At 49.2% G+C, this 24,792-nt stretch overlaps 1 protein-coding gene across 1 annotated transcript in view; it reads right to left on the bottom strand.

Moving 5' to 3' along the window:
- LOC140410772 (glutathione hydrolase 1 proenzyme-like) overlaps positions 1-24,792 on the bottom strand; it is a 494,093-nt gene that overhangs the window by 441,835 nt on the left and 27,466 nt on the right. Inside the window, exon 2 of the mRNA XM_072499369.1 lies at positions 17,288-17,407. Within this exon, the coding sequence (XP_072355470.1) occupies positions 17,288-17,407 (120 nt within the window). The remainder of the gene's footprint in view (positions 1-17,287; positions 17,408-24,792) is intronic.

The raw sequence follows: 24,792 nt of genomic DNA on the forward strand, positions 1-24,792 counted from the left end.
GGTGAGTGAGTCTGGGTGAATGAGTGAGTGAGTGAGTGGGTGGGTGAGTGAGTGAGTGAGTGAGTGAGTCTGGGTGAATGAGTGAGTAAGTGAGTGAGTGGGTGAGTGAGTCTGGGTGAATGAGTGAGTGAGTGAGTGAGTGTGTCAGGGTGAACAAGTGTAAGTCAGTGAGTGCATCTGGGTGAACAAGTGTGAGTGAGTGAGTATGAGTGAGTCTGGGTGAATGAGTCTGGGTGAGTGAGTAAGTGAGTGAGTGACTGAGTGAGTCTGGGTGACTGAATCTGGGTGAATGAGTGAGTGAGTGAGTGAGTGAGTGAGTGAGTCTGGGTGAGTGAGTCTGGGTGAATGAGTGAGTGAGTGAGTGAGTCTGGGTGAATGAGTGAGTAAGTGGGTGAGTGAGTCTGGGTGAGTGAGTCTGGGTGAATGAGTGAGTGAGTGAGTGAGTCTGGGTGAATGAGTGAGTAAGTGGGTGAGTGAGTCTGGGTGAGTGAGTCTGGGTGAATGAGTGAGTGAGTGAGTGAGTGAGTGAGTCTGGGTGAGTGAGTCTGGGTGAATGAGTGAGTGAGTGAGTGAGTCTGGGTGAATGAGTGAGTAAGTGGGTGAGTGAGTCTGGGTGAGTGAGTCTGGGTGAATGAGTGAGTGAGTGGGTGAGTGAGTCTGGGTGAGTGAGTCTGGGTGAATGAGTGAGTGGGTGAGTGAGTGAGTGAGTCTGGGTGAATGAGTGAGTAAGTGAGTGAGTGAGTCTGGGTGAGTGAGTCTGGGTGAATGAGTGAGTGAGTGAGTGAGTGGGTGAGTGAGTGAGTGAGTGAGTGAGTCTGGGTGAATGAGTGAGTAAGTGAGTGAGTGAGTGAGTGAGTCTGGGTGAGTGAGTCTGGGTGAATGAGTGAGTAAGTGAGTGAGTGGGTGTGTGAGTGAGTGATTCTGGGTGAATGAGTGAGTGAGTGAGTGAGTGGGTGAGTGAGTCTGGGTGAGTGAGTCTGGGTGAATGAGTGAGTGAGTGAGTGAGTGGGTGGGTGAGTGAGTGAGTGAGTGAGTGAGTCTGGGTGAGTGAGTGAGTGAGTGAGTGAGTGGGTGAGTGAGTCTGGGTGAGTGAGTCTGGGTGAATGAGTGAGTAAGTGAGTGAGTCTGGGTGAATGAGTGAGTGGGTGAGTGAGTCTGGGTGAGTGAGTGAGTGAGTGAGTGGGTGAGTCTGGGTGAATGAGTGAGTGGGTGAGTGAGTGTGGGTGAGTGAGTGAGTGGGTGAGTGAGTGAGTGAGTGAGTCTAGGTGAGTGTGTCTGGGTGAGTGAGTCTGGGTGAGTGAGTGAGTCTGGGTGAGTGAGTCTGGGTGAGTGAGTCTGGGTGAGTGAGTGGGTGAGTGAGTGGGTGGGTGAGTGAGTCTGGGTGAGTGAGTCTGGGTGAGTGAGTGAGTGAGTCTGGGTGAATGAGTGAGTGGGTGAGTGAGTCTGGGTGAGTGAGTGAGTGAGTGAGTCTGGGTGAATGAGTGAGTGAGTGAGTGAGTGAGTCTGGGTGAATGAGTGAGTGGGTGAGTGAGTCTGGGTGAGTGAGTGAGTGGGTGAGTGAGTGAGTGAGTGAGTCTGGGTGAGTGAGTCTGTGTGAGTGAGTCTGGGTGAGTGAGTGAGTCTGGGTGAGTGAGTCTGGGTGAGTGAGTCTGGGTGAATGAGTGAGTGAGCCTGGGTGAATGAGTGAGTGAGTGAGTGAGTCTGGGTGAGTGAGTCTGGGTGAGTGAGTGAGTGAGTCTGGGTGAATGAGTGAGTGGGTGAGTGAGTCTGGGTGAGTGGGTGAGTGAGTGAGTGAGTCTGGGTGAGTGAGTCTGGGTGAGTGAGTGAGTGAGTGAGTAGGTGAGTCTGGGTGGGTGAGTGAGTGAGTGAGTGAGTGAGTGTGTGGGTGAGTGAATGAGTGAGTGGGTGAGTGAGTCTGGGTGGGTGAGTGAGTGAGTGATTGAGTCTGGGTGTGTGAGTCTGGGTGAATGAGTGAGTGAGTGAGTAAGTGAGTGAGTCTGGGTGAGTGAGTGAGTGAGTGAGTGGGTGAGTGTGTGAGTGAGTGAGTGAGTGAGTGAGTCTGGGTGAGTGAGTGAGTGGGTGAGTGAGTGAGTGAGTGAGTGAGTGAGTGTGTGGGTGAGTGAATGAGTGAGTGGGTGAGTGAGTCTGGGTGGGTGAGTGAGTGAGTGAGTGAGTGAGTCTGGGTGAGTGAGTCTGGGTGAATGAGTGAGTGAGTGAGTGAGTCTGGGTGAATGAGTGAGTGGGTGAGTGAGTCTGGGTGAGTGAGTGAGTGGGTGAGTGAGTGAGTGAGTGAGTGAGTGAGTGAGTCTGGGTGAGTGAGTGAGTGGGTGAGTGAGTGGGTGAGTGAGTCTGGGTGAGTGAGTGAGTGGGTGAGTGAGTGAGTGAGTGAGTCTGGGTGAGTGAGTCTGGGTGAGTGAGTCTGGGTGAGTGAGTCTGGGTGAGTGAGTCTGGGTGAGTGAGTCTGGGTGAATGAGTGAGTGAGTGAGTGGGTGAGTCTGGGTGAGTGAGTCTGGGTGAGTGAGTGAGTGAGTGAGTGGGTGAGTCTGGGTGAGTGAGTCTGGGTGAGTGAGTGAGTGAGTGAGTGGGTGAGTGAGTGAGTGAGTGAGTGAGTGTGTGGGTGAGTGAATGAGTGAGTGGGTGAGTGAGTCTGGGTGGGTGAGTGAGTGAGTGAGTGAGTCTGGGTGAGTGAGTCTGGGTGAATGAGTGGGTGAGTGAGTGAGTGAGTCTGGGTGAATGAGTGAGTGGGTGAGTGAGTCTGGGTGAATGAGTGAGTGGGTGAGTGAGTGAGTGAGTCTGGGTGATTGAGTGAGTGAGTGAGTGAGTGAGTCTGGGTGAGTGAGTCTGGGTGAGTGAGTCTGGGTGAGTGAGTCTGGGTGAATGAGTGAGTGGGTGAGTCTGGGTGAGTGAGTCTGGGTGAGTGAGTGAGTGAGTGAGTGGGTGAGTCTGGGTGAGTGAGTCTGGGTGAGTGAGTAAGTGAGTGAGTGAGTGGGTGAGTGAGTGAGTGAGTGAGTGAGTCTGGGTGAATGAGTGAGTGAGTGAGTCTGGGTGAGTGAGTCTGGGTGAATGAGTGAGTGAGTGAGTGAGTGAGTCTGGGTGAATGAGTGAGTGAGTGAGTGAGTCTGTGTGAATGAGTGAGTAAGTGAGTGAGTGAGTCTGGGTGAATGAGTGAGTGAGTGAGTCTGTGTGAATGAGTGAGTGAGTGAGTGAGTGAGTCTGGGTGAATGAGTGAGTGAGTGAGTGAGTCGGGGTGAATGAGTGAGTGGGTGAGTCAGTCTGGATCAGTGAGTCTGGGTGAGTGAGTGGGTGAGTGAGTGGGTGGGTGAGTGAGTGAGTGAGTGAGTCTGGGTGAATGAGTGAGTGAGTGAGTGAGTCTGGGTGAATGAGTGAGTGAGTGAGTGAGTGAGTCTGGGTGAATGAGTGAGTGAGTGAGTGAGTCTGGGTGAATGAGTGAGTGAGTGAGTGAGTGAGTGAGTGAGTGAGTCTGTGTGAATGAGTGAGTAAGTGAGTGAGTGAGTCTGGGTGAATGAGTGAGTGAGTGAGTGAGTGAGTGAGTCTGTGTGAATGAGTGAGTGAGTGAGTGAGTGAGTCTGGGTGAATGAGTGAGTGAGTGAGTGAGTCTGTGTGAATGAGTGAGTGAGTGAGTGAGTCTGGGTGAATGAGTGAGTGGGTGAGTGAGTCTGGATGAGTGAGTCTGGGTGAGTGAGTGGGTGAGTGAGTGCGTGGGTGAGTGAGTGAGTGAGTGAGTCTGGGTGAATGAGTGAGTGGGTGAGTGAGTCTGGGTGAGTGAGTGAGTAAGTGAGTGAGTGAGTCTGGGTGAATGAGTGAGTGGGTGAGTGAGTGAGTGAGTCCTGGTGAGTGAGTCTGGGTGAGTGAGTGAGTGGGTGAGTGAGTGAGTGAGTCTGGGTGAGTGAGTCTGGGTGAGTGAGTGAGTCTGGGTGAGTGAGTCTGGGTGAGTGAGTGAGTGAGTGGGTAAGTGAGTCTGGGTGAGTGAGTCTGGGTGAGTGAGTCTGGGTGAGTGAGTGAGTGAGTCTGGGTGAGTGAGTCTGGGTGAGTGAGTCTGGGTGAGTGAGTGAGTCTGGGTGAGTGAGTCTGGGTGAGTGAGTGAGTGAGTGAGTGAGTGGGTGAGTGAGTCTGGGTGAGTGAGTCTGGGTGAGTGAGTCTGGGTGAGTGAGTGAGTGAGTCTGGGTGAGTGTGTCTGGGTGAGTGAGTCTGGGTGAGTGGGTGAGTGAGTCTGGGTGAGTGAGTCTGGGTGAGTGAGTCTGGGTGAGTGAGTCTGGGTGAATGAGTGAGTGAGTGAGTGAGTGGGTGAGTGAGTCTGGGTGAGTGAGTCTGGGTGAGTGAGTGAGTCTGGGTGAATGAGTGAGTGAGTGAGTGAGTCTGGGTGAATGAGTGAGTGAGTGAGTGGGTGAGTGAGTGAGTGAGTGAGTCAGGGTGAACAAGTGTAAGTCAGTGAGTGCATCTGGGTGAACAAATGTGAGTGAGTGAGTGAGTGTATGAGTGAGTCTGGGTGAGTGAGTCTGGGTGAATGAGTGAGTGGGTGAGTGAGTGAGTGAGTGAGTCTGGGTGAATGAGTGAGTAAGTGAGTGAGTGGGTGAGTGAGTCTGGGTGAATGAGTGAGTGAGTGAGTGGGTGGGTGAGTGAGTGAGTGAGTGAGTCTGGGTGAATGAGTGAGTGAGTGAGTGAGTGTGTCAGGGTGAACAAGTGTAAGTCAGTGAGTGCATCTGGGTGAACAAGTGTGAGTGAGTGAGTGTATGAGTGTGTCTGGGTGACTGAGTCTGGGTGAATGAGTGAGTGAGTGAGTGAGTGAGTGAGTCTGGGTGAGTGAGTCTGGGTGAATGAGTGAGTGAGTGAGTGAGTCTGGGTGAATGAGTGAGTAAGTGGGTGAGTGAGTCTGGGTGAGTGAGTCTGGGTGAATGAGTGAGTGAGTGAGTGAGTGAGTGAGTCTGGGTGAGTGAGTCTGGGTGAATGAGTGAGTGAGTGAGTGAGTCTGGGTGAATGAGTGAGTAAGTGGGTGAGTGAGTCTGGGTGAATGAGTGAGTGAGTGAGTGAGTGAGTGAGTGAGTCTGGGTGAGTGAGTGAGTGAGTGAGTGAGTCTGGGTGAATGAGTGAGTAAGTGGGTGAGTGAGTCTGGGTGAGTGAGTCTGGGTGAATGAGTGAGTGAGTGGGTGAGTGAGTCTGGGTGAGTGAGTCTGGGTGAATGAGTGAGTGGGTGAGTGAGTGAGTGAGTCTGGGTGAATGAGTGAGTAAGTGAGTGAGTGAGTCTGGGTGAGTGAGTCTGGGTGAATGAGTGAGTGAGTGGGTGAGTGAGTCTGGGTGAATGAGTGAGTGAGTGAGTGAGTGAGTGAGTGAGTCTGGGTGAGTGAGTGAGTGAGTGAGTGAGTCTGGGTGAATGAGTGAGTAAGTGGGTGAGTGAGTCTGGGTGAGTGAGTCTGGGTGAATGAGTGAGTGAGTGGGTGAGTGAGTCTGGGTGAGTGAGTCTGGGTGAATGAGTGAGTGGGTGAGTGAGTGAGTGAGTCTGGGTGAATGAGTGAGTAAGTGAGTGAGTGAGTCTGGGTGAGTGAGTCTGGGTGAATGAGTGAGTGAGTGAGTGAGTGGGTGAGTGAGTGAGTGAGTGGGTCTGGGTGAATGAGTGAGTGAGTGAGTGAGTGGGTGAGTGAGTGAGTGAGTGAGTGGGTCTGGGTGAATGAGTGAGTAAGTGAGTGAGTGAGTGAGTCTGGGTGAGTGGGTCTGGGTGAATGAGTGAGTAAGTGAGTGAGTGGGTGTGTGAGTGAGTGATTCTGGGTGAATGAGTGAGTGAGTGAGTGGGTGGGTGAGTGAGTCTGGGTGAGTGAGTCTGGGTGAATGAGTGAGTGAGTGGGTGAGTGAGTGAGTGAGTGAGTCTGGGTGAATGAGTGAGTGAGTGAGTGGGTGAGTGAGTGAGTGAGTGAGTCAGGGTGAACAAGTGTAAGTCAGTGAGTGCATCTGGGTGAACAAGTGTGAGTGAGTGAGTGAGTGTATGAGTGAGTCTGGGTGAGTGAGTCTGGGTGAATGAGTGAGTGGGTGAGTGAGTGAGTGAGTGAGTGAGTGAGTCTGGGTGAATGAGTGAGTGAGTGAGTGGGTGAGTGAGTCTGGGTGAATGAGTGAGTGAGTGAGTGGGTGGGTGAGTGAGTGAGTGAGTGAGTGAGTCTGGGTGAATGAGTGAGTAAGTGAGTGAGTGGGTGAGTGAGTCTGGGTGAATGAGTGAGTGAGTGAGTCTGGGTGAATGAGTGAGTGAGTGAGTGAGTGGGTGAGTGAGTCTGGGTGAGTGAGTCTGGGTGAATGAGTGAGTGAGTGAGTGAGTCTGGGTGAATGAGTGAGTGAGTGAGTGAGTGGGTGAGTGAGTCTGGGTGAGTGAGTCTGGGTGAATGAGTGAGTGAGTGAGTGAGTGTGTCAGGGTGAACAAGTGTAAGTCAGTGAGTGCATCTGGGTGAACAAGTGTGAGTGAGTGAGTATGAGTGAGTCTGGGTGAATGAGTCTGGGTGAGTGAGTAAGTGAGTGAGTGACTGAGTGAGTCTGGGTGACTGAATCTGGGTGAATGAGTGAGTGAGTGAGTGAGTGAGTGAGTGAGTCTGGGTGAGTGAGTCTGGGTGAATGAGTGAGTGAGTGAGTGAGTCTGGGTGAATGAGTGAGTAAGTGGGTGAGTGAGTCTGGGTGAGTGAGTCTGGGTGAATGAGTGAGTGAGTGAGTGAGTCTGGGTGAATGAGTGAGTAAGTGGGTGAGTGAGTCTGGGTGAGTGAGTCTGGGTGAATGAGTGAGTGAGTGAGTGAGTGAGTGAGTCTGGGTGAGTGAGTCTGGGTGAATGAGTGAGTGAGTGAGTGAGTCTGGGTGAATGAGTGAGTAAGTGGGTGAGTGAGTCTGGGTGAGTGAGTCTGGGTGAATGAGTGAGTGAGTGGGTGAGTGAGTCTGGGTGAGTGAGTCTGGGTGAGTGAGTGTGGGTGAATGAGTGAGTGAGTGAGTGGGTGAGTGAGTCTGGGTGAGTGAGTCTGGGTGAATGAGTGAGTGAGTGAGTGAGTCTGGGTGAATGAGTGAGTAAGTGGGTGAGTGAGTCTGGGTGAGTGAGTCTGGGTGAATGAGTGAGTGAGTGAGTGAGTCTGGGTGAATGAGTGAGTAAGTGGGTGAGTGAGTCTGGGTGAGTGAGTCTGGGTGAATGAGTGAGTGGGTGAGTGAGTGAGTGAGTCTGGGTGAATGAGTGAGTAAGTGAGTGAGTGAGTCTGGGTGAGTGAGTCTGGGTGAGTGAGTAAGTGAGTGAGTGAGTCTGGGTGAATGAGTGAGTAAGTGGGTGAGTGAGTCTGGGTGAGTGAGTCTGGGTGAATGAGTGAGTGAGTGGGTGAGTGAGTCTGGGTGAGTGAGTCTGGGTGAATGAGTGAGTGGGTGAGTGAGTGAGTGAGTCTGGGTGAATGAGTGAGTAAGTGAGTGAGTGAGTCTGGGTGAGTGAGTCTGGGTGAGTGAGTAAGTGAGTGAGTGAGTCTGGGTGAGTGAGTCTGGGTGAATGAGTGAGTGAGTGAGTGAGTGAGTGGGTGAGTGAGTGAGTGAGTGAGTGAGTCTGGGTGAGTGAGTCTGGGTGAATGAGTGAGTGAGTGAGTGAGTGGGTGAGTGAGTGAGTGAGTGAGTCTGGGTGAGTGAGTCTGGGTGAATGAGTGAGTGAGTGAGTGAGTGGGTGAGTGAGTGAGTGAGTGAGTGAGTCTGGGTGAGTGAGTCTGGGTGAATGAGTGAGTGAGTGAGTGAGTGGGTGAGTGAGTGAGTGAGTGAGTCTGGGTGAGTGAGTCTGGGTGAATGAGTGAGTAAGTGAGTGAGTGGACACCTCCACTATAAAGCACACAGGGCATTAAGACTCTCCCTCTCTCTACAGGACACAGCTACTGAGATAGTAAGAGTGCACAAGCCAGTGAGCACTATCACCATGAGGTAGAGTTAGTCTGGTCAAGCCAGTAGGAGGTTATCAGTTAGATTGATAGAGTGTCAACTCACAGCAGACTATGTACAGCAATCAGGAAGTTCAATAAAACATGTTGGACCATCTCCTGTGTCAGAAGCCTGTTTCTAGTTTCGCTGCATCCAGTTGCAGTCAACATCGAACCAACTCACTTAACGCATTAAACGCGACATCAGTGTTACTTAAACCCAGCTCCTGAGGTTGGTCCCATCCCGCACCATTTCCCTCACAGGCAGCAAGCTTTTTGGAGAGACACTTTAGTTCTTATCAAACTGGGTCTTCAGCTCGAGGTTCACATTCAGGTCTGTACCTTTCTGAAGAAACACTTTATTTCACATCAAACCTTGCTTCCATCTCGTGATTTGACTTCAGACCTCGCAGTCTCAAGGGAAGGATACCCATACTTGCTGGAGCGAGAGTACAGTGCTCATAGTGACCTTCTAAAGAGGATTAGTTAGGTCTTTTTTGGAGAGAGTATATTAGATCTCTTCATTTAGGTTTCCAGAATCAAAACTGGAACATCGTGACTCTGAAAACATTCCAGAGGGATGATATCTAATCACCACCAGTTACCATTCAGAGTACAGCCTTTTGAGCCAATTCATTGGCCAGCAGCCAAATCAATCAAACCGAACAATCGCTGATGCCAGCCAGTCTGCTATCACTGGCCTAAACCGGTACAGCCTTCCAGATTCTTCTGTTTGAACTAAAGGCACAGGCCACTAATAATAATAATAATCTGCATTAGTGACACAAGTAGGCTTATATTAACACGGCAACGAAGTTACTGTGAAAATCCCCCAGTCGCAACACTCCGGCGCCAGTTCAGGTACACCGAGGGAGAATTCAGAATTTCCAATTGACCTAACAAGCACATCTTTCGGGACTTGTGGAAGGAAACCGGAGCACCCGAAGTAAACCCAGGCAGACACAGGAAGAACGTGCTTGAACTAATGATACAGGCTGCCTTAAAGACACATGTCCATTAATCCTCCATGGATCAAAAATGTAATGGCCCTGGAATACTTTCTCTGGCACAGATTTAGCGAATTCGAAAAACACCCCACTGGCCTCTTTATTCCTGTATCATTATTTTGTAATAGCACTATCCCTTCCTTAAATGGTCTGGAAAGGTCTGGAATGGCCAGCGCAGGTTCACTCAGTAACCTGACCTTCAATCTCCCAAACTCCACTTAGCGTTCTGTGGGCCACAGCATTTTGCTTGTCCGCAGCATGTCCAACATGAATCGTATTTCAGTCTCGAACTGAGCCAGTCTCTGTGGTTTTAGTCAAGACGGATGTGGCTTTATTACTTCAGAGTTTCTTATGTCTTCACCATGAATAGTGAACAGAGTGCCTCCTGACATTTTCCTATAACTTGGTCTGAGTACTTTCTGGCTCTCTTGTAATGCAGGCAGTCTTTTCTGATTGCCCAATGAACGTTTAACCACATTTTGAGGATCTGCTACAGTCAAACTGCAAGCAGTACTGCCGATGCTGAGGGGAACATTTGGTTCATTATCTATCCCTCCAGCTTTACATTCTCTCTTGTCCTTCACATGTCTACCTTCAGCAACAAATGCAGCTGAGGATTCAGTCCTCTCAGAGTTGGTTGACTTTATATGCACCATTCTGTGTGTGACAACCTTTTAATAATAATAATCTTTATTGTCACAAGTAGGCTTACATTAACCCTGCAATGAAGTCACTGTGAAAATCCCCTAGTCGCCACATTCCGGTGCCTGTGTGGGCACACAGAGGGAGAATTTAGAATGTCCAATTCACCTAACAACACATCTCACGGGACTTGTGGGAGGAAATCTGAGCACCTGGAGGAAACCCACAAAGACACAGGGAGAACGTGCAAACTCCTCTCAGACAGTGAGAAGCCGGGAATCGAACCTGGGACCCTGGCCCTGTGAAGCAACAGTGCTACCCACTGAGCAACCAACCTTTACCATCTCATCGGAGTTTTCATAATCACAGCCCTTATCCCCATTTGGTAACGCGGGCTGAAACAATTTGTGCTCACCAGGTTTCAAATGTTCCTCTTTACTTTCAGAATCAGAGGGTGGCATATAATTGGCGCCATGAACTTTCTGGTTGTTGTTAACAGATACGATGGTAGGACCACCACAGGGTTCTCCATCCACCTTCCTCTTAATCTTAAAAAGGAATTGCTTACTGATTAGTTCACTTCCTTTTCTATGTGCTCCCTTTACCAGGAAGAGGCACTGTGGACCTTTACAAGGATGTGGGTTAACCAGCCGTTCGCTTGGTGTCACTTCACAGTCCTTACTGTCTTCGTCCTGCTGTCACGTACATTTTGCTTCAATGTTTGCAAACTCTGGGAAATATTTGCACCTGAAGTGAATAGCAACGCGTTTACTACAAGGGGATGTGACCAATTAGTTTTAGGAAAGCCCAAGTCACTTCCTTCTATCAGTCTGTTGCCTTCTTTCCGAGCTTTGGAAGAATTACTTGCCATTTGTTCTAGTCTTTTAGGAATCACTTTTGCAGAGATAATTCCATCAGTATCAGCCAAATAAAATTCACCACCATTGTCATTAGATATGTGATCAACGTCTTTCAACATTTATTTATATGACTCGCTTACTGCCTAATGAGTTTTTCTGATTCTCTATTGCCCTATCGATGATATCTCATGTGCTAAAGCCAGTACCTCCCTCAGACTCTCTGTAATCATGGGGGAAGCTACAACCTTCACTCCTGCCAAATTATTCCCCAAAAGCAGATCTACTCTGTCAACTGGAAATTCCTTAACCACTCCGGCAACTACTGGACCTGACACTGAATCACACTCCAATTGTACTTTATAAATGGAACTGGGATATAATCTCCACCTACACCCTTCACTAATGCCTCAGCTTTCATTGAGCTCTCTGGAGAGATGACCAAATTCTCCTCCAGTAAGAGAGTTTGAGTAGCACCTGTGTCCTTGAGGATAGTTATGGGTTTGGCTAAATAAGTTGATGAAAATGGGCAAACCTTCCCCTTGGACACAAACCCAGCACATCTCTCATCTACCTCATTCCTCACCCCTGCTCCCACAGCAGTGATTACCTCAGGTCTCCCCAGTCCAGTTAGAGCTACAGCCTGCCTGATGCTGGAACAAAGGTTTAAATTTATGGATTACAACATAGAACATACAGTGCAGAAGGAGGCCATTCGGCCCATCGAGTCTGCACCAACCCATTTAAGCCCTCACTTCCACCCTATCTCCGCAACCCAATAAACCCTCCTAACCTTTTTGATCACTAAGGGCAATTTATCATGGCCAATCCACCTAACCTGTATGTCTTTGGACTGTGGGAGGAAACTGGAGCACCCGGAGGAAACCCACGCAGGCACGGGGAGAACGTGCAGACTCCGCACAGACAGTGACCCAGCGGGGAATCGAACCCGGGACCCTGGAACTGTGAAGCCACAGTGCTATCCACTTGTGCTACCGTGCTGATTAGCTCATAATCGTCAGCCATAATCGCCGCCTGACTAGCAGTCTTCACCCTCTGGTCTTCAACGTGGGTTCTTACTATAGGAGGTAGGAATTTTAAAAATTCCTCAAAGAATTACCTCTCCCAGAGCCTCAAATCCAAATGTTTGTGCCCACCTAGCAAAATTATTCTGCAGAGTGGTGACTTGATAGAGGTGTACAAGGTGATGAGAGGCATGGATAGAGTGGATAGCCAGAGATTTTTCCCCAGGGTGGAAATGGCTGTCACGAGGGGACATAATTTTAAGGTGATTGGAGGAAGGTATAGGGGAGATGTCAGAGGTCGGTTCTTTACACACAGAGTGGTGGGTGTGTGGAATGCACTGCCAGCGGAGGTGATGGAGTCAGAGTCATTAAGGACATTTAAGCGACTCTTAGACAAGCACATGGACAGCAGTAAATTGAAGGGGTGTAGGTTAGGTTGATCTTAGTGAGGATAAATGGTCGTCACAACATTGTGGGCTGAAGTGCCTGTGCTGTGCTGTACTGTTCTATGTTCTATGTTGTTTAACCCATTTGAATTCTGCATAAGTCTGTCCCGGCAGTTTCCTTAAATTCTGAAACCTTTGCCTATATACCTCAGGAACCAATTCATATGCACCCAGAATAGCCTTTTCTACTTTGTCATAATCCTTAGACACCCGCTGTGACAGGGAAGCATAAACTTCCTGTGCCCACCCCATCAATTTACTCTGCATGGGTAATGTCCACTATTCTTGTGGCCACTCCATTTGAGTTGCTGTTTCCTCGAAAGCCCTAACAAATGTTTCTATCTCCTTTCTATCGAATTTTTTTTTTGGGGGGGGGGGTTATAAATTTAAACATATCACAAATGGGTTCCATTCTAGGATTAAGCACCTCTCTATTTTCTGGCAGCTCCCCACTCACTTCCAGTGCCTTAAACTAGAAGGCTCTCTCTTTTGCATTTTCCTCCCTCTCTATCTTTCTTTTCCACTCACTCTCTCTCTCTAAATCCAACCTCTGCATTTCCATACCCATTTCTTTTGCTCTGTTTTTCTGCCTCAGCTCCATGTCGTTTTTATTTCGCTGCATCTCCATTTCTTTCTGCTGCATTTCCAATTGTTTCATTTGAAACTGGAGTTTAGCCAATTTTACTGATTGTTGCCCTGACCCAGGCTGTGTTTCTTTCAAATGTTAATGGTGAGCAATTATTTCAATTGTCTCCACCTTGCTAGTCCTAGCTGGTGCTTCTACTCCTAATTCACCTACTAATTCAACTAACTTGTCTTTGCAAAGTTTATTTTAAACAAACCAGAGATAAGTCGCCCACCTTCAGAAAAATCTGAGCATCTTCTCGAGCCATCCTGTTATATCACCACAAATGTGATGTATCTTTTAATTTACACTGTAACCCAAATTCGCCACCTACCATTCCAAAGATCCCGAATGAGCCCCCAAATTACATTATGACACCCTGGGCAAGTGCAGGGCCAGTTTCAGCCCCAAACGTCCCAGAGACACAGCACAATTGAATGAACCAATAATTCTTATAAAATAGCCAACGTCTTTGGCCCCTGGCTGCTCAATAATCACAATCACCAGGTTTGTAAGTTTAAACACAATTACTGTTTAGTTATACTCAGAACTGTCATGAAATATGCAGTAAACACAACTGGATAACAACAAGTTAATACTGTCATGTGAGAGTCCCTTTAAGAAAAGTGTGTTTTATCAAATGGCTGCAGTGATGCTATTGTATGGGTAGAGCTGGAATGTGATTCTGTCTTTTACTTTTGTTTTGAGCTGGAAGCTGCTTTGTGTTTTACTTTCATTTTAGGTAGTTGGAAGCTGCATTCAAGCAAGAAGGCATATTGATCTCTCTCTCTGCAATCTAAATAATGTCTTCAGCTCACTTGATAATTCAAAAGTGATACCTGCTTTCTGTCGAGAATTCAAACCTGCTGTCTTTGTTAAAAAGGGTATTTGACTTAAGGATGCTGCTAGGAAACTTATTGAGGGTTACCTATAGAGTATTGTATCTGTGGGGATTATCAGTGTTGGTAGTTGATAAGATATTTACTGTGTGTTTATAAAATGTTAACTGGATTCATAGAATAAACATTGTTTTTGTTTAAAAATACTTTAGATCTCTGTTGCATCACACCTGTAAAGTGGGCCCTTGTGCTCCCCATAACCAAAATCTGTCAAAAGTTGTGGGTCTGGTGAACTCCATGAAATACTTTGGTGTTCTCTAAACGCTGGCCCATAATAATACCTACTACCCCCTTTAACTGTTCCACCCTCTAACCACACACACACACACAGGGCAGACTAACACAGAGGGGAGGGGGTCTATGGTTAAAAATAATAAGGATGAAGGTCAAAGGTAGGAGTCGTTGCTTCAAATGGTGGTTCTGTACCACATTGGCTGATTAAAGTTTCTGGTTTACAGATGGTAACGGTCTTCTTTGCAGAATCATTCATTGACATCATGCAAGTCAGAAAATTCAGTGCCCACAGGCAGCAGGCCTTCTGGAGAGGCACTTTACTTCTTATCAAACTGGACCTCCAGCTCGAAGTCCACATTCAGGCCTATACCTTTATGGAGAGAGAATTTATTTCACATCAGACCTTGCTTCCAGCTCATGGTTTGACTTCAGGCCTCTGCAGTCTCAAGAGAACAACACCCAGACTTACTGGAGAGAGAGTCAGCGCTCATAGTGGCCTTCTGAAGAGAATTAATTACATTGTTTTGGAGCGAGTTAGTTAGATCTCTTGATCCAGGCTCCCAGAATCAAACCTAAAACCAAACTGGAATCTCACTACTCTGAAATGTTCCAGTGGGATGATATCCAATCACCACTTTTTACTGGGCAGAACGCAGCCTTTTAGGACCAATTTATTGGCCACCAGCCAAATCAATCAAACTAAGTCATCACTGACGCTGGCCAGTCGCAATCAGCAGTCTAAACCAGTACAGCCTTGCGGATTCTTCTGCTTGAGTGAAAGGCACAGGTCATTGCTTTCTTCTGCTTCAACTAAAGATACAGGCTGCCTTAAAGACACATGTCCATTAATCATCCATGGATCAAAAATGCAACGGCAAAATCAAAAGAAAAGGGAATAAGGGAATAACAGGGAATAAACAGGAAGGACCCAAACACTGGGTAGATGCCAGTGTTGGAGCTTTACTGGAACAACTCGGCTAAGGACGCAGCAAGTTCTGGAGCTGAAGTCTTCAGTACAATTGCCGGAATATTGTCAGGGCCCATAGCTTTTGCAGTATCCAGCGCCTTCAGCTGTTTCTTGATATCACATTGAGTAAATCAAATTGGCTGAATACTGTATTTTGTGAGTTAGAGACCTCCAGAGATTTACTAGGAAACAATTATCTCCAACAAGAGAGATCATTCACTCAGCACATCTGGCTGAAGATGTTTGTGAATTCCTCAGCCCTTATCTGTTGCAGTGATATGCTGGTCTCCCCCATCATTGAGAATGAGGATATTTGTTGAGCCTCCTCTTCCAGTGAGTCTTAAAACAATTCTTTCATGGGATGTGGGGGTCATTGGTAAGGTCAGCAATTGTTGCCCATCCCTAATTGTCCTTGAACTAAGTGGCTTCCTCAGCCATTTCAGAGGGCAGTTCAGAGTCAACCTCATTGCTGTGGGTCGGGAGTCACATGTAGGCCAGACCAGGTAAGGACGGCAGATTTCCTCCCCTAAAGGACATTAGTGAACCAGATGGGTTTTTACAACAATCGACAGTGGTTTCATGGTCATCACGATACTTTTCATTCCAGATTTTTAGTTGAATTCAAATTCTAACATCTGCCATTCGAACCCGGGTCCCTTGGAGCATTACCGTGAGCCTCTGAACTATTAGTCCAGTGACAATACAATGATGCCATTGTCTCCCCAGCTTGGCGTTTGCTCCTGTCATGCCTTCCTGCACTCTTCATTCAACCAGGTTTGATCCTGTGGCTTGGTGGTAATGGAAGAGTGGGGGGATGCCAGGTCATGAGGTTATATATTGTGACTGAGTACAATTCTGCTGTTGCAGCTGGCCCACAGCGCCTCATGGGTGCCAATCTTGACTTGCGAGATTTGTTTGAAGTCTATCCGATTTAGCAAGGTGATGGTGCCACACAACACAATAGATCGTAGGGTGAATTCTCCGCCGGCAGGATTCTCTGTTCTGCTGGATGCGTACCCCCCGTCCACTGATTTCCCAGCAGCGTGGGGTGGACACAATGGGAAATCCCATTGGCCTCCTATGGGAACGGAGAATCCCGTTGGCAGCAACAGCGCACCATCGAGGAACATGCAGCTGGGGAGGCAGAGAATTCACCCCGGTACCTTCCAGGTGAAGTTGAAACTTCATCTCCACTGTACGGTGGTCACTCCGACTGATGCTGACATGAACAGATGCATCTGCAGCAGGCAGGTTGGTGAGGATGAGGTCAACTATATTTTTCCCTCTTGTAGGTTCCTTCACCACCTGCTGCAGCACCAGTATAGCAGTTATGTCCTTTAGGGCCCGGCAAGGTTGGTATGTGGTGGTGCTACTGAGCCACTCTTGGTGACAGACATTGAAATCACCCACCTAGAGTTCATTCTGCACCCTTACCATCCTCAGTGCTTCCTCCAAGTGGTGTTTAACACCATGATTCATCAGCTGGGGATGGAACATGGTAATCAGCAGGAGATTTCCTTGCCCGTGTTTGACCTGAAGTCACAAATCTTCAGAGGAGTCAGTGACATAGTCTCTGAGGGCAACTCCCTCTCGACTGTATGCCATTGTGTCAGTTTGACAGTACATACCCAGGGATACCCATGGGCAGCACGGTAGCACCATGATAAATTGCCCTTAGTGTCCAAAAAATTTGCGTGGGTTACTGGGTTATGGGGTTACGGGGATAGGGTGGAGACGTGGACTTAAGTGGGGTGCTCTTTCCAAGGGCCGGTGCAGACTCGACGGGCCGAATGGCCTCCTTCTGCACTGTAAATCCTATGATCCTATGGTGATATTGGTCTGTAGAATATGAAAATGAAATGAAATGAAAATCGCTTATTGTCACAAGTAGGCTTCAAATGAAGTTACTGTGAAAAGCCCCTAGTCGCCACATTCCGGCGCCTGTTCGGGGAGGCTGGTACGGGAATATTATCTGTAAAGTATGATTCCCTTGAGTATTCCGTGTTGCTCTCTCAATCAAGATGTTAGGACTTTGCAGAGGCTGAGTTTACGATTATCATTTCCGGTGCCCAGGTCAATGTCAGGTGGTCCACTCAGTTTCATTCCTTTTAGAGGTTTGATTCAACGTATTTGCTAGCTCGGCCACTTCAGAAGCATTTCAGAATCAACCATATTGCTGTGGATTTAGAGTGTAATGCAGGCCAGACCAGCTGAGGTAAGAATGACAGGTTCCTACAGGACATTCGTGAACCAGATGGGTTTTTACGACAATTAACATTGGTTTCATGGCCATCATTAGGCTTTTAATTCCAGATTTTTAAAAATTAATATTCGGTCCCCAGAGCCCATCCTTCCCCCACAGGAGCTGCAAACGACAGATCTCAGCTGCCCATTAAGGAGCTAAAAAAAAATATCTATTTCCACTTTTAAAATCTAGTTGGCATCTATTAGTAAACTATTAGTAATAATCAGTGTCTCTATATTTGCTCTATACTAATATTCTTATTAATTCACTTACTGTTATGCCCACTCTGATTGAAATATTATTAATTAAACTGAGCTATAAATTTATTATAACACGGTATAGCTACCTGTTACCAGTGGAAACCACTTCTCCACTTCAAAGGAGGAAAGGTCCCTTAAAAACTCACCAACCAATCACCTACCTGTTATTCTCAGACATGATTCCTTGCTTTTGTGGAAGGTCCGCTTGTTCTCCATTCTGATTTGTCAGACATCGGCCTTGCTGCCAGGCCTCACTCACTCCTTTTCCCTCACCCCCATTGCTGTAAACAACCAAAACATCATCTCATAACTCACTGCACCAAACTCTCAGAGTTAAATACTCTGTCAAAATAGTACGCCATCTAGTGGGATCACACAATACTTACTTTATAATTAATTATTAATAACCTTTATTGTCACAAGTAGGCTTACATTAACACTACAATGAAGTTACTGTGAAAAACCCCTAGTCGCCACACTCGGGCGCCTGTTCTAGTACACTGAGGGAGAATTCAGACTGTCCAATTCACCTGACAAGCACGTCTTTCGGGACTTGTGGGAGGAAACCGGAGCACCCGGAGGAAACCCAGGCAGACACAGGGAGAATGTGCAGGCTCCGCACAGACAGTGACCCGAGCCGGGAATCGAACCTGGGACCCTGGCGCTGCGGTGCTGTCCTTAGTAACACTGGGAATGGTCCTGCCCCTGGTAACGCTGGGAATGGCCTGCCCCTGGTTACGCTGGGAATAGTCCTCTCCTTGGTAAAGCTGAGAATGGTCCTCTCCCTGGTAACACTGGGAATGGTCCTGTCCTTGGTAATTCTGGGAATGGACCTGTCCTTGGTAATTCTGGGAATGAACCATTCCTTAGTAACTCTGGGAATGGTCCTGTCCGTGGTAATGCTGGGAATGGACCTGTCCTTCGTAACTCTAGGAATGGTCCTGTCCTTGGTAATTCTGGGAATGGACCATTCCTTCGTAGCTCTAGGAATGGTCCTGTCCTTGGTAATTCTGGGAATGGACCATTCCTTAGTAACTCTGGGAATGGTCCTGCCCCTGGTAACGCTGGGAATGGCCTGCCCCTGGTTACGCTGGGAATAGTCCTCTCCTTGGTAAAGCTGAGAATGGTCCTCTCCCTGGTAACACTGGGAATGGTCCTGTCCTTGGTAATTCTGGGAATGGACCTGTCCTTGGTAATTCTGGGAATGGACCTGTCCTTGGTAATTCTGGGAATGGACCTGTCCTTAGTAACTCTGGGAATGGACCTGTCCTTGGTAATTCTGGGAATGGTCCTGTCCTTCGTACCTCTAGGAATGGTCCTGTCCTTGGTAATGCTGGGAATGGACCTGTCCTTAGTAACTCTGGGAATGGTCCTGTCCATGGTAATGCTGGGAATTGTCCTGTCTCTGATAATGTTAAGAATGGTCATGCCCCAATAATACTGGGAATGATCCTATCCCTGATAATTCTGGGAGCGGTCCTGTCCCTGGTAACACTGGGAATGGTCCAGACTCTTGTAACACTGGGAATTGCCCTATCTCTGACAACTCTGGGAATTGTCCTGTCCCTGATAATGTTGGAAATGGTCATGCCCTGATAATACTGGGTATGGCTTCAGGATGTGGAAGGGGAGGGAAGAATTGGGGATATATACAAGTGGCTGGGGGAGCAGGGAGGTGAGCGGGTGGTGAAGATCAAGGAGAAATGGGAAGCGGAGTTGGGAATGGAGATCAATTGGGGAGTATGGAGTGAGGCACTGCGAAGGGTAAACGGGACCTCCTATTGTGCAAGGATGAGCCTGATACAGTTTAAGGTGGTGCACAGGGTGCATATGACTCGGGTGAGAATGAGTGGGTTCTTTCAGGGGGTAGCAGATGAGTGTGAGAGGTGTGGATGGAGCCAGCGAATCATGCGCACATGTTTTGGGGTTGCAAAAAATTGGGAAGATTCTGAACGGGAGTGTTCGCAGTCTTAGCCAGGATAGTGGAGGAGGGAGTGGACCCGGACCCTTTGGTGGTGATATTTGGGGTTTCAGAGAAGCCGGAGTTCATGGAGAGGAGGAAGGCTGATGTCATGGCCTTCGCCTCTCTGATTGCACGGCGGCGAATTTTGCTGGAGTGGCGGTCGGCAACTTCACCGGGGGTAGCAGCACGGTTGGGTGACCTGTACGGCTTCCTGCGGTTAGAGAAGATAAAGTATGAGTTAAGGGGCTCAGCAGGGGAGTTTGAGAAAAGGTGGGGGATGTTTGTGACCGTGTTTGAGGAGCTGTTCATCGCAGAGAAGGGGAGGGGTGAAAAAGGGGAAAAATCTGTACAGACTGTATAGTTGATTGTTGGGAAGTATGTTTCTCAGGGTGTTATTTGCTGTGACCTGTTTTGATACATGATTGTAATAAAATGGTCCTGTCCTTGTTAACTCTGTGACTGTTCTGTCCTTGGGAACACGAGAGGAAAGTCTGGTTTTCAAAATATTGGGAATTCACTTATCATCGATAAGACTGAGCAAAGAGCCAGCATGAAAGAGGAAAAGAAGGAGCAGGATAGATCTAATTGCCCCAGCAGCGACACCTTCTCCTATACATGTTGCAGCAGAAACTACCAGTCACAAATAGGCCAAGCTGACAAGTCGCCAGAGGTCCTCCAACGATGAGAAGAAAAATATAACCTCCCGAAAAATCTTCATCTGCAATGAAATTCCAAGAAGATAATAATAGGAATGATCCTAAACTTGATAACATTGGATTTGATCCTGTTTCTGGTAACATCAGGAGTGGGTCAGCCTTGGTAACTTTGAGAATGCTCCTGTCCTTGATAATACGAACAAAGAACAATACACCACAGGAACAGGCCCTTCGGCCTTCCCAGCCTGAACCGGCATGGTACCACCCTTGGCCAAAACCCTCAGCGCTTCCTAGTGCCGTATCCCTCTTTACCCATGTATATCCGTGTATTTGTCAAGATGCCTTTTGAATGCTGAATCTGTGTATTCTATCCATATATTTGTCAGGATGCCTTTTGAATGCCGTTAATGTATCTGCTCCCACGACCTCCCTTGCAACGTGTTCCAGGCCCACACTGCCTTCTGTGCAAAAAACCTGCCTCGCACACCTCCCCTAAACTTTGCCCCATGGACATTAAACCTGTGCCCCCTGAGGACTTCCGGTTGCGGCTATGCAGAGCTAAGTCACACGTTTGGCAGCTCCCGCTTGGAATGGACTTTTGGACTATTTTCAGGGCCCCCAACGGCATTTTTTTGACATTTCCTGGTGTGGGAAGAAGATTGCAATATTCCCCCGACAGTGTATGGCTTGGACCAGGAGCGGGACGACTAAAAAAGTGGTGGTGAAGCCAAAGAAAGTGCAAGGGAAGAAGAGCAAGATGGCGGTGGGCGGGGACCAGGCAGCGTGGATGCAATGGGCGCAGGAGCAGCAGGAGGTTATCCAGCGCTGCTTCAGGGAGCTCAAAGCGGACCTGCTGGAGCCGATGAAGGCTTCTATTGATAAGCTACTGGAGGCGCAGACGGCCCAGGGGGTGGCGATACGCGAGGTCTGACAAAAGATCTCAGATAACGAGGACGAGATCTTGGGCCTAGCGGTAATGGTGGAGGCGCACGAGGCGCTCCACAAGAAATGGCAGGAACAGTTCAAGGAAATGGAGAAGCAGTCAAGGCGGAAGAATCTGCGGATCCTGGGCCTCCCGGAGGGGCTGGAGGGGTCGGACATGGGGGCCTATGTGGTCACCATGTTAAACTCGCTGATGGGAGCGGGGTCCTTCCAGGGGCCGCTGGAGCTGGAAGGGGCCCATAGAGTGTTGGCGAGGAGGCCCAAGTCTAACGAGCCGCCGCGGGCGGGTGTTGGAGCAGTTTCATCGGTTCGCTGATCGGGAGTGCGTACTCAGGTGGGCCAAGAGAGAGAGGAGCAGCAGGTGAGAGAATGCGGAGGTCCGAGTATATCAGGACTGGAGCACGGAGGTGGTGAAGAAGAGGGCCGGGTACAACCGGCGAAGGCTGTGCTGCACAGGAAGGGGGTGAAGTTTGGCATGCTGCAGTCGGCGCGACTGTGGGTCACCTACAAGGACCGGCACCATTATTTTGAGTCCCCGGAGGAGGCGTGGGCCTTTGTTCAGGCCGAGAAGCTGGACATAAACTGAGGGTCGGGCTGGGGGGTCGGGCGTGGGGATGGTCGGGGATTGTTGTTGTTGTGTTACATTTTGAGGGGGGTGTTCTTTGTTCATGTTTAGTTTCGGTTCGGTGTGGGTGGTTCGGGTGGGTTGGGCACTGTTTTGGTTGGGTCTGTCGGGTGGGCGCGAGTCGGGGGTGAGGGGACTGGGCCTGTAAAAGGAGCTGCGCCAGAGGAAGCGGGGCCGGGCAGGTGGCTTTTCCTGCGCTGAAGGCTGAAGGGGGCGGGGCCGGGGCGGGGAAGTGGGTTGCTGCTGGTATGGTCAAGGGGGAGCTGGAGCGAGTAGAGGGGGTTGGGACGGGGGTCTGCCGCCGTGGGGAACGGGCTGGGCGTGGGGCACGGGCGGGTGGCTGGCCGAGAAGGGATAATGGATAGTAGGCGGGGGAGGGGGGCGGGTAGCCCCCTGATCCGGCTGATACCTGGAACGTAAGGGGGCTGAACGGGCCGGTTAAGCGGGCCCGGGTGCTCGCACACCTGAAGGGGCTGAAGGCGGATGTGGTCATGCTCCAGGAGACACACCTGAAGGTGGCAGAACAGGTAAGATTGAAATCCATATACACCACATCAACTGCTTTACCCTCATCCACCTGTTTGGTCACCTTCTCAAAGAACTCAATAAGGTTTGTGAGGCACGACCTACCCTTCACAAAACCGTGTTCACTATCTCTAATCAAATTATTCCTTTCCAGATGATTATACATCCTATCTCTTATAAACCTTTCCAAGATTTTGCTCACAACAGAAGTAAGGCTCACTGGTCTATAGTTACCGGGGCTGTCTCTACTTCCCTTCTTGAACAAGGGGACAACATTTGCTATCCTCCAGTCCTCTGGCACTATTCCTGTAGACAAAGATGACTTAAAGATCAAAGCCAAAGGCTCAGCAATCTCCTCCCTAGCTTCCCAGAGAACCCTAGGATAAATCCCATCTGGCCCAGGGGACTTCTCTATTTTCACACTTTCCAGAATTGCTAACACCTCCTCCTTATGAACCTCAAGCCCTTCTAGTCTAGTAGCCTGAAACTCAGTATTCTCCTCGACAACATTGTCTTTTTCCTGTGTGAATACTGACAAAAAATATTCATTTAGCACCTCTCCTATCTTCTCGGACTCCACGCACAACTTCCCACTACTGTCCTTGACTGGCCCTACTCTTACCCTAGTCATTCTTTTATTCCTGACATATCTATAGAAAGCTTTAGGGTTATCCTTGATCCTACCTGACAAAGACTTCTCATGTCCCCTCCTGGCTCTTCTTAGCTCTCTCTTTAGGTCCTTCCTAGCTAACTTGTAACTCTCGAGCGCCCTAACTGAACCTTCATGTCTCATCTTTACATAAGCCTCCTTCCTCTTGACAAGTGTTTCGGCTGCTTTAGTAAACCACGGTTCCCTTGCTCGACCACTTCCTCCCTGCCTGACAGGTACATACTTGTCAAGAACACGCAGTAGCTGTTCCTTGAACAAGCTCCACATTTCCATTGTGCCCATTCCCTGCAGTTTTCCTCGCCATCCGCTGCATCCTAAGTCTTGCCTCATCGCATCATAATTGCCTTTCCCCCAGATATAACTCTTGCCCTGCGGTATATACCTATCCCTTTCCATCAGTAAAGTAAACGTAATCGAATTGTGGTCACTATCACCAAAGTGCTCACCTACCTCCAAATCTAACACCTGTCCTGGTTCATTACCCAGTGCCAAATCTAATATGGCCTCGCCTCTCGTTGGCCTATCTACATACTGTGTCAGGAAACCCTCCTGCACACATTGGACAAAAACGGACCCATCTAAAGTACTTGAACTATAGCGTTTCCAGTCAATATTTGGAAAGTTAAAGTCCCCCATAACAACTACCTTGTTGCTTTCGCTCCTATCCAGAATCATCTTTGCAATCCTTTCCTCTACATCTCTGGAACTTTTCTGAAGCCAATAGAAAACCCCTAACAGGGTGATCTCTCCTTTCCTGTTTCTAACCTCAGCCCATTCTACCTCAGTAGATGAGTCTTCCTCAAACGTCCTTTCATCCACCGTAATACTGTCCTTGACTAACAATGCCACCCCTCCCCCTCTTTTACCACCTTCCCTGAGCTTACTGAAATATCTAAACCTTGGCATCTGCAACAACCATTCCTGTCCCTGCTCTATCCATGTCTCCGAAATGGCCACAACATCGAAGTCCCAGGTACCAACCCAGAGAGCAGAGAGAAAGGGAGAGGCTGGTGGGAGAGATGGTGAGGGTAGACAGGAGGTATGCAGAGGTGCCGGAGGAGGGACTGTTGAGGGAGAGGCATAGCCTCCAGGCAGAATTCGACCTGTTGACCACCAGGAAGGCGGAGGCGCAGTGGAGGAAGGCCCAAGGGGCGATTTATGAATATGGGGAAAAGGCAAATCAGATGCTGGCCCATCAGCTTCGGAAGCGGGTTGCAGCTAAGGAGATTGGGGGAGTTAAGGATAGGGGGGGGCGTGTGGTGCGGAGTGGGGTTGGCATCAATGGGGTCTTCAGGGACTTTTATGAGGAACTGTATCGGTCCGAGCCCCCACTGGAGGAGGGAGGGATGGGCTGCTTTCTGGACCAACTGAAGTTCCCGAAGGTGGAGGAGGGACTGGTGGTAGGATTAGGGGCCCCGATTGGGTTGAAGGAGCTGGCCAAAGGGATAGGGAGCATGCAGGCGGGGAAGGCACCGGGGCCGGACAGTTTCCCGGTCGAATTTTGCAAAACATATGTGGACCTGCTGGGCCCGTTGCTGGTCAGGACCTTCAATGAGGCAAGGGGCGGGTGGGGGGGGGGGCGGCATTGCCCCCGACGATGTCCCAGGCACTGATCTCCTTGATCCTGAAGCGGGACAAGGATCCCCTGCAGTGTGGGTCTTACAGGCCGATTTCATTGTTAAATGTAGATGCCAAGGTGCTGGCGAAGATCTTAGCCACGAGAATTGAGGATTGTGTGCCGCAGGTCATCCACGAAGACCAGACGGGGTTCGAGAAGGGGAGGCAGTTGAACGTGAATGTGTGGAGGCTCCTGAACATTATTATGATGCCGGCGAGGGAGGGGGAGGTGGAAATAATGGCGGCGATGGACGCTGAGAAGGCCTTCGATAGGGTAGAGTGGGGGTACTTGTGGGAGGTGCTGAAGAGGTTCAGGTTTGTGGAGGGGTTCGTCAGGTGGGTTAGGCTGTTGTACGAGGTCCCAATGGCGGGTGTGGCCATGAACAAGAGGAGGTCTGAGTACTTTTGGTTGCATTGAGGGACGAGGCAGGTGTGTCCCTTGTCCCCCCTGCTCTCTGCGCTGTCGATTGAACCCCTGGCTATGGCACTGAGGGAGTCGAGGAACTGGAGGAGGCTGGTGCGGGGTGGGGAGGAGCATAGGGTGTCGCTCTATGTGGACGACTTGCTGCTATATGTGGCGGACCCGGTGGGGGGAATGCCGGAGGTAATGAGGATCCTTAGGGAATTCAGGGATTTCTCAGGGTACAAGCTGAACATGGGGAAGAACG

This window comes from Scyliorhinus torazame, chromosome 1, assembly GCF_047496885.1.
Source record: "Scyliorhinus torazame isolate Kashiwa2021f chromosome 1, sScyTor2.1, whole genome shotgun sequence".
Lineage (NCBI taxonomy): Eukaryota > Metazoa > Chordata > Chondrichthyes > Carcharhiniformes > Scyliorhinidae > Scyliorhinus > Scyliorhinus torazame.